Source organism: Diadema antillarum, unplaced genomic scaffold, assembly GCF_040938485.1.
Source record: "Diadema antillarum isolate AM-2024a unplaced genomic scaffold, OU_Dant_1.0 seq00000403_RagTag, whole genome shotgun sequence".
Classification (NCBI taxonomy): Eukaryota; Metazoa; Echinodermata; class Echinoidea; order Diadematoida; family Diadematidae; genus Diadema; species Diadema antillarum.
Genome location: NW_027271393.1, coordinates 565457 through 580349, shown reverse-complemented (window position 1 = coordinate 580349; position 14893 = coordinate 565457). Strand labels below are relative to the sequence as shown.

At 39.4% G+C, this 14893-nt stretch overlaps 1 protein-coding gene across 1 annotated transcript; it reads right to left on the bottom strand.

The window, feature by feature from the left end:
- Nucleotides 1-1286: 1286 nt before the first annotated feature.
- Nucleotides 1287-9865, bottom strand: LOC139732174 (peroxisomal membrane protein 11C-like). The gene is made up of 4 exons (XM_071643047.1): nucleotides 9620-9865; nucleotides 7336-7514; nucleotides 6638-6700; nucleotides 1287-4652 (listed from the first exon to the last, which is right to left on the bottom strand). The coding sequence occupies exons 1-4, from the start codon at nucleotides 9863-9865 to the stop codon at nucleotides 4433-4435; spliced, it is 708 nt and encodes a 235-aa protein (XP_071499148.1). The 3' UTR covers nucleotides 1287-4432.
- Nucleotides 9866-14893: the final 5028 nt, after the last annotated feature.

Sequence of the window (14893 nt, the reverse complement as noted above, 5' to 3'; positions counted from 1 at the left end):
AACCAATTTTCATCAAATAAACATTGAATCCTTCTTAAAATTACATGCTCTTTCATATTTCACAAGAGGTTTCTCATTATCTCACTTAGGAATGTTCAAAACATGAATCCCTTACCTCAACCAGTACTGTACAGTCCCTTTAAGCCTTGAGTACTGAGTATACCCAATCGTCTATTGTTACAAGTATATTTCCGACAAAAAAGATAATCTTCTGTTGTGAAACTTGTCACTCCCTGATATATTGTGGCATGTCAAATCTGAAAGTTGTAACATTTAGTATGTATTCCCGACAGCAAGAGTGATTTTGAGGAGAAGTGCAATTGTACTGTAAGTATGCATACAATTGTACCTCCCCACCTTCATTAACACGTGGATTGAGTGAATGCAACAATATAAGTAGAATACATCAGTGAAAGTTTGGGCAAAATCTGACAATCCGTTCAAAAGTTATGATTTTTTTCAAGTGTCTGCACACTCATTGCTGGATGAGAAGTCTACTACAGTGATGATGTCACATGAGTAGAATGATATAAGGGAAATATAAAGAGAATTTCACAAAATTTTATTCTTTTTTGGAAAAAAAAAAACACATTTCCTTGATTTGTCACTGACATATGTTATGGGTGATATTATTCCCCCTGCCTTCTGAAAGAGGCAAGTCAGGTATTCTTTATTATGCGAGAGAAGTGAAAACATGTTGAATTTTCTTTATATTTTCTTTACATTGTTATACACATGTGACATCACAAGCTGTAGTTGTCGTCTCATCCAGCAGTGACTGAGCAGAAACTTGAAAAAAATCCTAATTTTTGAATGGATTGTCTGATTTTCCTCAAATTCTCACTGATGTGTTCTACCAATATTGCTTATTTATGCTATCCACAATCCATGTGTCTATGAAGGTGGACTTGTCCCCTAATATTGAATTTTCTGTCGAAGCCACTACAGGCGACTCCCGCTATAATGGAATAGTCAAGACTGGCAGTTTTCTTTTGTTCTATCAAAATGTCATTATAGCCGAACAATAAAGTATATTACACAAATAATTTATGAGTTGTGAGTGCATTGGGCACGAATATCGCACGAAGCGCGAGATGAGCCACTGGTCTATTAAACAAGGCGCATAGCGCCGCGTTGAATAGACCAGTGGCGAATCTCGCGCCAAGTGCGATATTACGTGCCCCAATGCACGAACAAAATCATAAATCATTCTTTTTATACAACACCTTGTCCATAATCACAATACTAAATCAGTGACCGGCAACTTGGGAAGGCCCCAAAAAAAATGTAACAATTAGGCCGAGAATTCTAAACCACCCAGTGTATTAAAACACTCGCCATGATAAAACCACACAGTCACAGGAATCGCAAACTCTGTAGTCTATACCCATTCTACAGTAACGTTAGATCGAGAACGTTCTAATGTTAGGCCTACCTTAGGCCGATCTGAGATGTCGGTAGATCTAACACTAGTAGGTCTAGACTATGTCTATTTCCGACAATAATTTTGCATAAAAAGCAGAAAAATAATCAAATTACGGTTTCTCAACTTTAATTGAAGTCTTGATTTTGAGATCACTGTGGTCGACGTAGCAGATCCGAGTCAAAACTAAAAACACAGCCGTAAAAAGGCCAGCATACGCAATACATGCAACTATAGTTGCGCGCAACATAACGTTGCAGTACCACGCAGCACCTGGCCTGTGAATGAACTTACCAGCGCATGCAGCTAGCCAGCATGTAGTTTGCTGGGGCTCTGCTAGTGAAGTCGAGCGGCCGTGCATTAGTACCTGCAGAGCCGTGCAATAGTACCTTCGAGCCGTGCATTAGGCCAACGCCAGGGGCCTAATGCACGGCTGTCACTCTCAATGAGTTTGATAGGTATTTTCTAATGAATGTCATGTGACATGTTCTTGGCCAATCACAATTTGACATCATTCTAAGGTGTTGTATAACAAGATATATAAACAATAATTTTGCTATCTGACTTTTCACTTCATGGAAATAAGAGTTTTGTTTTAAGGCCCCAGTCACATACAAACATGGATCCTAAAGGATCTCACGGTGATCCGGGGAGATCTGGGAAGATCCAGGAAGGTCCGGGATAGTTTCGACCTCGATGAAGTGTCGACGAGCGTTGATATGACAGTAAGACCGGAAGAGCGCGGCGTCTACACGGATAAACACGGCATCTATACAGCAGCCACACGGACCATCCCGGATTGCTCTGCCAACATGGCAATCCCCGGATGACGCTGGATGTATTTGACGTCCAAAAGTTACCGTGTTTGACTCCCGGATGTCCGCGGATCTACGCAGACATACACGGATGTCCAAGGATTTCCAAGGCGTCAGCATGGATCTCTCCCCGGATCACCCAGGATTGGATCACCTGAGATGTCTATGTGACTGGGGCATAACCATGTTTAATATGACGGGAGTGTATCATAACATAGAATCAAATACCTCAGCACACACAAGTTTTGGCCTCTGTGTGCTGAATGTGTATCCAGTCTAAGTTATACAAAGCTACTTTATACCACATTTTTGTGCATGTCATGAATTGACAGTCAGTCAGTCCTCTCTACTGTAGAGAACATATGTGCATTAATCTAACTGACAGTGCTAAATATGTCATTGTTTAACCATCTGGTGTTTCTCCCACACATGATGCTCACATGAATTTGTTTTCCAAAGGAAGAACTTCCTGCCTACGGGCAAATGGAATAAACAGTCCACTATTATTTTATCGTGCTATCTCCACAGCAGATTAGTACTTGACTGACCCATAAACTATCAACCAGTGGTGCCAGTAGCAATCGTATTCAACACAGACTTTGACGACAAATGCTCTGCGTAGCCAATAGAGTGAATATGTACCAGTCACCTCCTGAGCTGTAACACGAATCCACTTTTAAAACAAGACATAGCTACATGTTACTTATCAGATGGACGAAACTGGAGTGAAAGTACTGTGAGAATGCATACCTCCATCTTGAATTTTGCTGTGAAAGCCACTACCACAGAATCACTATCCCTCATCAACACACAGCACAAGTTTAGGCCTTGAGTGCTGAGTATACCCAATCTTCTATTGTTACAAGTATACATTCCCAACAACAAAGATAGTCTTCTGTTGTGAAACTTGTGCCCTCCCTGAAATACCATGTCAAAACTGAGGTTGTAACATTCGGGGATATTTACGACAACTAAAATGATCTAGAGGATTAGTACTGTGAGTATGCATACCTCAATCTTCAACAGTTTTCTGTGGAAGCCCTATCAACAAATCACTACCCCTCATCAAACACAGCATGAGTTTGGGCCTTGTGCACCCAATGTACCCAATCTTATCACTGTACACGCCATATGTTTAGTGAGTCTAATTTCTCACCATTCGGGGCTCCCGACAATTTTGCGAACGGTTAAATTTGGGACGGTGGAGTAAAGCAATGGAGAGAAAATTGGGAAGTGTGCCCATCCATTTTAGCAGTGGGCACCCCAAGACTTAGGACTACCGAAGTGTATTATCATGCACCTTGTTAATGTACCATGTACTGAGTACGAGAACATCAATGCACGCATGTCTCATTCATGTCGGGATCAGTATTTCTGTGTGCTGTTAAATTTGCAAATTGCACCCGATTTGCGCAATTCACTAAAATGAAAACCTCACAAAATGATACAGCGTATACAGTATACAAAGCTACCCTACATCACAGCTTTGTGCATGTCATAAATTACCAGTCACTTAGGACTGCTCTTTACTTCTGACACCCCGAAAACAATACCACATGTCAATAGACATGCATTTCCCTCAGTAAGTTTCCTTTAAGACAGGAAACATGTTTCCGATGACAGAGTAGAAAGAGTTCAACATTATGTCTTCTCTTTCGACAGCTTGAATGCCATGAGTTGACACTCCAGATATTTCAGTTCAAAGTCATTTGCATTACATCAAATATCATGCAGCAAAAAGAGTGAGTGTATTAGACAAATCACACATAATATTTTTGATCATCACAAGATGGATGGCTGGAAATTTGTCTCTTCCCCTTTGGGAGAAACCTGTTTCCTCTTGATTTTCTTCAATGTCAAAATCTCAGGCGATGAAAGACAATTTATCATTAGCACAATACCTCATATTTGGGTTAATAAGTAAAAAAATGGTTGAACGCAAGATGAATATCTCAATATGAATTTGAAAATGCACCCTCTGGACAGAGGAAGAATTAATTGAAAGTAAGTATTGCATACGTACAAAAAATATAACTTGGCAATGTACTGAGTATGCTTCTCACAGCAAATCATACCAGGCACGTATGAGCAGGGCAGGGTTGAGGCGGAATTGTTGATGCTTTCTTCTCGTCCTTTCTATTACTTCTCTCTGCGGTGACTCAGCCCGCTGCCGCTCCAAATCACCTGGGCTCCATCATCTCTTGCTCTGCACAACCAGGCCGAGTTTGATGAGGGAGGAGATGGTGCCAAAGAGCCCAATCCAGTGGTTTGGCAGCTTGTTGGCCCACAGGAAGCCCTCCGGCATCCAGTTGACGGCGTTGCAGAGGTCGCTGGCATCGGCCAGTATCCTCAGGAGGACCACGGTCTGCTGCTTGGCCAGCTGTATGGCTTCCTGACTATGGCCACCATGTAAGCTGCACAAGTTGAAAAAAATAATAATTACAATAGAGAAGCACTCTTAGAGCGCAGACCTCCGCCAAGCATGCAGCTCATTTCCACCACAGATCTTGTTCTTCCATAGAGATATCAGTGATTTCCACTCATACGTACATTGTACTTATAGCATTGTGTGCTGAAAGTCGCCCGATTTCCGAATATAGAAGCCTTTGTTACGTCATAAACCCTCAGCTGCATGGCGCACCTCGCCCTAGCAGAAACTAGAGCACGCACTTTAGTGCGCGCATGCAAACCTCAAATATGCGCAGCCTGAACTCCCAAGTTCATTGACCCTACCTGCCAAAATATCAAAAATCCTTCATAAATTCCCCCCAAATTCTTGGATCACTACCAAAAGTTAATCGTTTGTTACTTGTGTCATCCTCAACCTTTCCTGCAAGTTTCATCCCAATCCGTTAATTACTTTTTGAGTTATTTTGCACACGGACAAACTAACTAACTACCTAACTAACAAACCAACGGTAACGAAAACATAACCTCCTCCCTTGGCAGAGGTAATGAACAGTGCATATATAGCGCATGACACATTGTGCATATGTCCCTATGCGCTCAATATAGCAATGCCATATACAGTGCACTCCTGTTATAACGAACACGGTTATAACAAATTCCGGTTACAACGAAGTAAAAATTCAACATTAGCCACTCCATGTATTTATATCGTTTATTTGTTCAGTAATAACGAAATTTTGATATGGTGTAACAAAAGAAAACTGCCTGTCCCAAGGACTTTGTTATAATGGGAGTCCATTGTACCTGTAATCAAGATATACTATTATACAAAGCAAACTAGTCAAATTGACTACAGTAAAACTCCCTACATCCTATTTGTAAGTTGACTTGAACAAATAAAGGAATATCAAGAGAATTGAAATGGTAAAGGCATCAATTAAAGGGATGGTACGGTGGAGCTGAGGATTTGGCTTTTAACTTTTTGTGAGATACCAAGAAACCACTTATGAAATGGTATAGAGCATGCCATTCTAAGAGGAATTCAAAGTTTATTTGATGAAAATCAGTTTTGGAATGGCTGAGACATCCAAAACAAAGTAAAACAAAGCGATCGTAATAAAATGTGGGTCCCACATTTTATTAGTATTGCTCTGTTTTGGGTATCTCAGCCATTTCATAACCAATCTTCATCAAATAAACGTTGAATTCCTCTTGGAATTACATGCTCTTTCATATTTCATAGCGGTTTCTCATTATCTCCCCCCAAAATGTTAAAAGTTAGGTCTCATCCAAAACTATATTGTCCCTTTAACCTCTGATGTTCACAACCAATATCCACCTATGATAAAGTGGCAATGTCACCAACACAGCATAGAAATTCCATGTGACCTCCATGCCTATCTTAACAAAATTTCTTGATAAATCAAAGAATCAGTGATATCAATCAAATCAAGGGATTGTGAAGTTGCAATATATAAACAACAACTATTATATAGTTGGGGATAGAGTTATAAAATCACTGACTAAAAACATAATATTAACTATATTTTCTTGTAAACCAATGGGATGAATGTGGGGCAATGACATAATTACTTCATTCCATTGTGTACATCATCTTACTTTGTAGATGTTGATTTCAGATTTTAATGAAAATACAGCAGTTCAGATGACTTAATAGTATGTTTTAAGTCAATATGAGCAAAGTGATGATTTCCTCAAATTGAACAGCCTCTACTGAAATGCATGTTCCTAGAAAACAAACCATTTGGAGTAATTTGTAGTTATATTGATCACCAAAAGAGAATCAAACTGACAGACTGAGAAAGAGAGATGGTCAGATAGAGGAAGAGAATGAGAAAGAGCCCTCTTTCTTATTCTCCCTATTCTAACTTCTTGCCAGAGAAAGTAGAATTAAACTACAAGTCAATCAAGAGATGTATCCCTCCGTTCATTTTTGGTCCACTCATATTCACACTTTCTTTCTGCTCACCTTTTCTCTTGTTTGAAAACCATTCTCTTCTGCTCCTGCAGTTCCAGTAGTGTCCCACTTGATCTATGCATGTAAAAGTGCACAGAAAATACAGAATATTACAAAGGCAAAGCAATCAAACATTAATACATTCAAGTATTATAGACACTCTTTCAGAAGCGCCGAGATTGCTTCAGCAAGTGTGCGGATTGAGACGGTGTCATGCACATGTGTTTTTTGAATGATGCAAAAAGTTTAAAGAAGGATGAGAGGACGTGGAAGATTACTGCAGCAATCTCAGCACTTCTGATGGAGTTTTCCCCAACCGTACCAAAAACTTCAAGTTTGTTTATTGTTCTGTGCTCATTGCTGAACAACCTGAGACAGAGGATGTGTATATAAAATTAAGTAGAAAAAAAAAACAAATCTGATTACTCAGGTGTACAGAGCTCAGATTACAGTTACATACTCCAGATAAATTACTTTGAAGGTGAAACCTCTAAATTTGAAGTTCATGTTTGAAATAAATCTTCTATGTCGGCAGTCCCGGAACTTTTCTGACACACCTTGTATGTGCATAGAAGCTTTGATTTGTGATAAAGCAACTCATAATTCATTACGGGGATTCTCAAATATATCCGAACCAGGCCAGCCCTCTTACTCCATGAATCCCCATGCTACCAGGTCTTTGAGGATGAAGGCCTGGGGGTCAGTCTTACTTGATGATTCCTAGACAGAGGGCCGTTAGCCATGCTGTGACCGAGAGAGTCCACCACCTCCCGGGGGGAATGTCAATGAGCTTGTTGTCTGCTGCCCAGGCTATGTGCTCTACGGGAAAGAACAGCTGGTTGACGATATTCTGCAGAACGCCGATCACTTGCATCAGTGAGCTCCTTTCCTGAACCATAGAAAATGAAAGTGAAGTTTGATTTTGAAAATGAGAACACCTAGGAATATCACTAAGAGGAAAACAATAATTGTACATGTATCACCTACTGAGGAAAGGTCCTCAATCAAATACAAAAACTTTGCAATTTTTCTGATGGTAATCTCCACAATAACAGGTACTCACAGTAACATGGTAAATACATGTCCTCTTGTAGGATGAGGACTAATGATTCTATCTGATGTGTTATCTGTCCATGTCCACCGTTGCAGCATAACTGCGAAACACAGCCCGAACGCCAAACGCGCCCAGTATAACTGTGTACAAGGAGCGCCCGGGGTTACTACTGTAGTTGCAGCACTACTTAAAACTCAGGTTTCTCATCAAAACAAAATCAAACAAGAAAACAAAAAGTTTTCCTCATGCTCCCCTTCTGTTTTCACTGCCTGTGAGCTGCAGAATGTATCTTTACACTCTAATACTCACAAAATCTGTGCTGCATCTGGTGATGTCAATGGCTACATTTTCTTAATACCTTGTCATCAACAAATGAAGATTACACATACATTTGAACAATAAAACCACTGGAAAAAAATGACTGAATTTTCAATGTGCTAGATAAAAAGTCAGATCAGTAAAATATTGAATTTTAGAACAATAGGTACACGCGGCCTCATTAAGAACACCATCACAACAGCGACAAAAAAGAACCTCACAGAAATGATCACTCATAAGCCCTCACTCGCACTCTGGATACATTGGAGCCACAGCAACCTAAAAAATACTCTAGAGGTGTTCTTCTACTCCTTGAACCCTCCATCCCATATCATCCATGGCATCAGGCCTTGTTGATACATAGCAAGAGCCTAACTGCGACCAGCCCCAACGCGTAGCGTGATGGGGCTGCGCACTGTAGCATTCAGGATCATGACAGGGAGGAACCTGGGAGAACAACATCTTATATGCTTATCTGGTCAATGGATTTGAAATTTGTGCGCATGCGCTGGCCGTCAGTTCAGTGTAGCTCTCCCAGGTTCCTCTCGACCGAGTCACATTAAGTCATTAATTCGAACAGAAAGGGACTATTGGAAAAAAACAAACGTTGCAAGTTACCTGTTGTCAACACTTCAACTTCACCTGTAAGTCTTCAAATTGAAGAAATTTTTCGATTTTATGTTGCTATTTATACTATTTATAACTATTTATATACGATACTATTTCTGTCATGATCCTGAATGCTACAGTGCACAGCCCCATCATGCTACGAGTTGGGGCTGATGGGGCTGATGGGGCTGGTCGCAGTTAGCAAGACTGTAAGAGCCCAGCTTGTGTACAGTTATACCTGCTACTACAGACCAGACACTCTACTCCATCAGATGAAGAAGGCCGAGGAGTGGAGGTTATAGTAAGACCCCACTTGCCTACTCTGGCCGCTGCAAAGCGGAAGATTATGTCATAACAAGGTTAGTAGAAATACATTTTCTTGCCACCTGTACGCTGTAGCTCCATCTCTGGAATCCACCAAGAGTTTGTCGAATGGATCGAACAGAAAGTGCCTGCTGGACCATCCCTCCTATTCCTCCTGTCCCAAGCAATGGGCAATGCTATTGCACCTAACCGCATTTCAGTTAGGCACTTATGCCAGTCTACCATATGACCCAACTACACGCAGCCGCTGTCGTGACTTCGCACAGCGGTCTGGTCAGGCTACCATATGACCCTAACCTCCCTCAAAACCTCGGTCTGCCAATGACAACATCCTGATGTGCTCCCTCTATTTTATCTTTAAACTCCACATTACTAGTACCCGCTTGAACTTGAACTAGTCTACTAGCTGTAGTAGATCAGGGGGACGTTTCATGAAACTTTTTGTCTGTGATTTACACCGACAACTGTTAAAAGCTACTGAAATCCTTTCGTCTGATTGGCTGATAGCAAATTTGTCGGTGAAGACCTCCGAGTCCGACGAACTCGTTGATGAAATGAAACGCCCCCCTGATCTAGTATCTGATTATCTTGGGAAGATCTCCAATCAATCCTCTCTCGCCAATCTCCAACATACAATGTAAACAGAGGGAGGAACAGAAGAAGGTAGTTTTGTATTATTAAGTACAAACCTGCCGTCCCCATCCGTATGAAAGAGTATGGGCCAGCATAGGGATGTCATCGAAAAGTCGCAGAATCGTGCGACACAAACTTAATTGGCCAGTGATCGTTGAGAATTTCCGTGCGGTCGAAGGTCTCTTAGAGAGTCCAGCAATGAGTAGAGAGGCAAAGGAAAGAGTTCTCATGACCTTGTCCCTCTCTGAGTACCCCTGAAGGAACTTGGCTGTAGCATAGACAGCGTGTTTTGAGGCGGCCATGGTTTCTCGAGAAGGAATACTAAGTACTAGTAATGTACCCACACTGACTCGACTGTACTGCACACCAAACAGCCTTTGCTGCACACGGAACCGGAATCACAACATAAACAGAGCTAGCTAGGCTCTACAATGCAAATGCAAGCGGAGCGGGGATGCGGCCTGGGCCCACAGAACTCTTACTGGGCCTGGGTACCGGGTGCACTACGGTACGTGTGGCCCATTGGTGTGGCCACAGAAACGTGTGGCCACAGAACTAAACTCTTTCGTTTGTACCAATTTGAATTGCGCCCTCAATTGTTTCGAGGCGCGAAGACGAGTCGCAAAAACGAATGTACAGTGTACTAAGTAGGCATAAAAGATATTAAATCATATAAATCATATACAGTATATACTGATAGTATATAATAGTAAAAGTGGCGATTTGTTTCAACTTGTGGTAAATTGCAAGCACCGTCTTGAAATGAGGATCAAACTCAAACTGCGATTTATCTGTTTGAGTTGTATTCATTTCATTACGCAGACACAAAAAGGATACAACTTTGGCACTATATCTTCATATTTTAAATCAATTTCCTTTATAGTGACTTGAAATTACTTTCATAATAGTTAATAGTAAAGAGTCATATCTCCTCTATCTAATGTCGCCCTATTTACAATCTTAATGACAATAATGACTGATCAATTGCAAATTCCATATAATGCATTTTTCTCATATCTTTCGATTGATATTTACTCAATCGCATTTTTAAAATAATTAAATTGTTATTATTAGTAGTACATGTAGTATTAGTACTAGTAGTAGCAGTATTGCTATCATCAGCATTAATATTATGATTATCATTATTATTGCTATTATTATTATTATTATTATTATCATTATTATTATTATTATTATTATTATCATTATTGCCATTATCATATCTATCTATATTTTAGATTTGCGATTGATTCAGTGCGAAAAGTTCTTCTTAGTGCTGTGTAGGCATATGTACAACTTCCATCAGTGACAGTGTTCAGATGAAAAACAAAGTCTACAAAGAGCTATGTGCGCCTAAAAAGAGACACCCTTATCTTAAGAGGAAATCAATACAAAAAATGAATAAACTTCAAAAGAAAGAGAAAAATATTAATCCCTACAAAACGATACAAAAATGAAAAAAAAATCGGACAAGAAATAAGGAAATAATTATGACATTTTGGAATTTCGCATTTTTTCGGAAAACATTTTTTTGACCAGTCCTTATGAATGTTTAAATGAGAGAGTTGATAATGTTATACCCTCACAATTTTTCATGTAGGGCTATGTTATAGTAAAATGAAATTCGGGAAATTTTTTGTACAAGTAAAAACCTGTTCTCATACCAAAATATATCAGAGTTATCATTTTTGTTCTTTCTAATATTGAGTGGTTTCAAGGCAAGTTTTATATTCATACTGATGAAATGTAAGATTTTTGTCATTTCTGTAGGCCTATATGAAATAAATAAGAAATTGTGAGAGCATGACATTGTCAACTTGCTTATTTGAATATTTATAAGGACTCGTCAAGTAATTTTTTTCCGAAAAATGTGTTCAAAATGTCATATCTTCATTATTTCTTATGCGACTTTAATAATTTTTGTATTGTTTCGTATGGAAATTCTTTTCTCTTTCCATCTCTCTCTCTCTCTCTCTCTCTTAGAAGTTTATTTACTTTGGGGCGGATTTCCTCTTTAACGGAGTAGCTCTCTATTACAGGCCCGTAGCCAGGGGGGGGGGGGGGGGGGGGTGCGCCGGGTGCGTACGCACCCCCCCCCCCCCAAATTCTGAAAGGTCCACTTTTTCATAATAACGGTTTTTAGCAATTCTCAAGATAACAATCCAAATAAATATAAAGACACATTATATGCTACGTAAATGTGGAAGAGTACGTTAGAATGTTGAAAATAATTGTACGAAACCCTTTTGTTGTATGAACCATCGGATCGTCCCCATGCACACAAACACAAATGTTATGTATCAATTTGTGCGAGCTATTACATATTGAAAACTTTCGGTCATCTGCGAAGCCGCGCTTCCGCGCGAACGCTAAGACAACACGTAAAACGGGTCAAAAATCGACGCATTTTTCCACAAAATCTGCCATAACTTTTAAAGTGTTTAAGAAGCAAACTTGGGGCGCCCGGATTCTGAAAGTGGACACTTTAGGGATTATTTATGTGTATATATCTTTATTGTAACATTTGTAGCAGTGACGCAAATTAGATCAGAAAAGTACCTTATGAGTAGAATTGTCTATGGCGAACAGTCCAAATTTGACGAATTTGAGCATATTTTGCCGTCTTGCAATTCTTCCAGACGGGATATCTCGAGAACGGAAGATCGCACAAACTTTGGGCGCACGGCTTCAGAAAGTAGAGGTTCTGCCCATTTTTGTGACATAAGAATCTTGTCCATTGGTTGAGCAGTCCTGACGCAAATTTGCAGTAAAGCTAGACTAGGTACAGTACCCATTCACAATTGCTGTCATAGGGAACGTGTACAATCCATACAGAACTATCACGTGACGAGACTACCAACGAAAATTTGAGCCGTTGACCTTCACTGTCTGCCGTTGTCAGCAGTGTGAATTCCTGTGATTTCAAGCTTTTGTTTCTCGCCAAATATCATTTTCAACGAAATATCCAGATACAGTTGTGTGTGAGACATTATCTAGATTCGTGTTAGCAGCCTTATTGACAACATAACTGTTAGGTTTGGGAGCAAAAACGACCAAAGTATCACACAGTACTTCAAGACGTATTATAGTATACAAACGATTTCTTGAGCTTGCACCGTTTCAGGCTCTGTTCTGGATACGGCGGTAGAAACTCATTCTTTTTTGTTGTTTATTTTATCATTATTTACTAATCTCTTTTCTAACTTACAGGTAGCGGATTTCTTTGCAGGCCAAATTCGGAAATGTAGTGTTGATTATTACGTATACATTTTCTCATGTTGTGACAGTTCTATTGGTCCTCATTTTAAAGTGAGCCAAAACCTAAGAACATTTTCACTTATAATTTCCAAAGAGTATTATGCAGGCACGCAAACTCATTTTAGTTGTATTTCATTTAAATGTAATGGGTAAGAGGGTATGAGAGAGAATGGAAAGTGCTGAGCTATGAAGTAAAATGTTTGTCAGATAGTATTACAAAAGAAACTCATTCTTTTTTGTTTGTTTATTTTATCATTATTTACTTATCTCTCTTCTAACTTAAAGATAGTGGATCTCTTTGCAGCCCAAATTCGAAAATGCCTAGAGACAGCTAGTAACCAAATATGCTACTATAATCTAATAAATACGAAATAACCATTCCAGTATGTATCTTAGTGTGCACAGTAAGACAGATCAAATCAAATAGGAAAACATCTGAGCACTAAGCCTGAGGTCTGAATTTGCACTCAACTTCTTCCAATGGCTAACGGATGTTTAATTTTTGAATTTCACTGACCTCCAAATATCACAAAGAAAACCGTCTTAGCGTGATGGTTAATATGACATTTGACTGATATTGGAGATGTTTGCGAATCGGATCTACTACCTTTAATATCATTAAATCTAAAATGATTATTTGAAAGTTCGGAAATGCTGGTAATATCCTACCACAAGGAGGCAAAATATAAATGGTTCACATTTACAATTCATTTTGTTTTAAAAATTTTCTTATTTATTTTCGTTTTTGACAAACTCGCATACCAACGGCTGATATACTGTATAGTAAAGTGAATGTTTCATCTTCCAAACAGCATCCAATGGGATGGAAAACTCCAACTGAAAGGTGGACACCGTGACCATACTCGCTAAAGAAAACGCGTAATAGGGGTCGTTTTTTCTCACGGATTAAATGGAAAGTGTGATGTACGAGCGTATATAATCAAAGGGTATCAAAAAGGCCGAAATTTGGGAAAATGGTATATTGTTCAATCATGATGAAGTACTTCTTTAGGGTGCAGGAAACATTTAAGGAATACTTGTTTTTAAGGCCCGAAAAAAATCATATGATCATTACTCGTTTAGGGGCCATTTTGAAAGTCCATGTATGAGCATGCACACAGAGAAATTACGGTTCTAATTTGCACCCTAGAGGGTGCATATCGTTGTAACACCAGCGGCTCCATTTAGGGTTCTATTTTTGGGGGTGCTTATTTAGCACCCTATGTTTAACACCATATATGGTGCATATTTGCACCCCTCCATTGGGTTCCCTTTCTGCACCCAATAGGGTTCATATCGTTGTAACACCAGCGGCTCCATTTAGGGTTCTATTTTTTGGGGTGCATATTTGCACCCCTCCATTGGGTTCCCTTTCTGCACCCCATAGGGTGAACAAAAATTCAGGTGCAAATTTGCACCCTTTCTGGTTCATATCGTTGTAACACCAGCGGCTCCATTTAGGGTTCTATTTTGGGGGGTTCTTATTTAGCACCCTATATTCAACACCCAAAAAGGTGCAAATATAGACCTCTATACAGGGTTCCTCTTCTGCACCTCATACCTGCACCCATTATGGTTCATATTGTTATTGTTGTAATTTTGCACCCTATAGGGTGATAAAGTCACCGCAATATAGGATGCAATACAATTTGCACACGTCTCTATATAGGGTTACCTTTCTGCACCCCATATGGTGAAAATTATAACCTTTTTTTTTTAAACCAAAATAATTATATACTGGATGCCTTCACTAACTTCACAAACAATTACCTAAGGTCTACTGGATGCCTTCACTGACTTCACAATTAACTAAGGTAACACTCCAGACATGAAGCAAAATAGCATGCATACAGTAGATTTACACACAGTTTCTCAGTCAATTAAATCCACAATCTTTCGAAAACTGAAGTCAGAGACTTCAATTCAACAACAAATAGAACATAAACATGATGAATACAGTGCATACTTACATATAGATTATTAACATTTTAATATATGTCTCATGGAAGAGGGACAAGTTTACAGCGATTTTCGTTTTCATGGTTTACTTTAAAGTGAACATGAAATATACA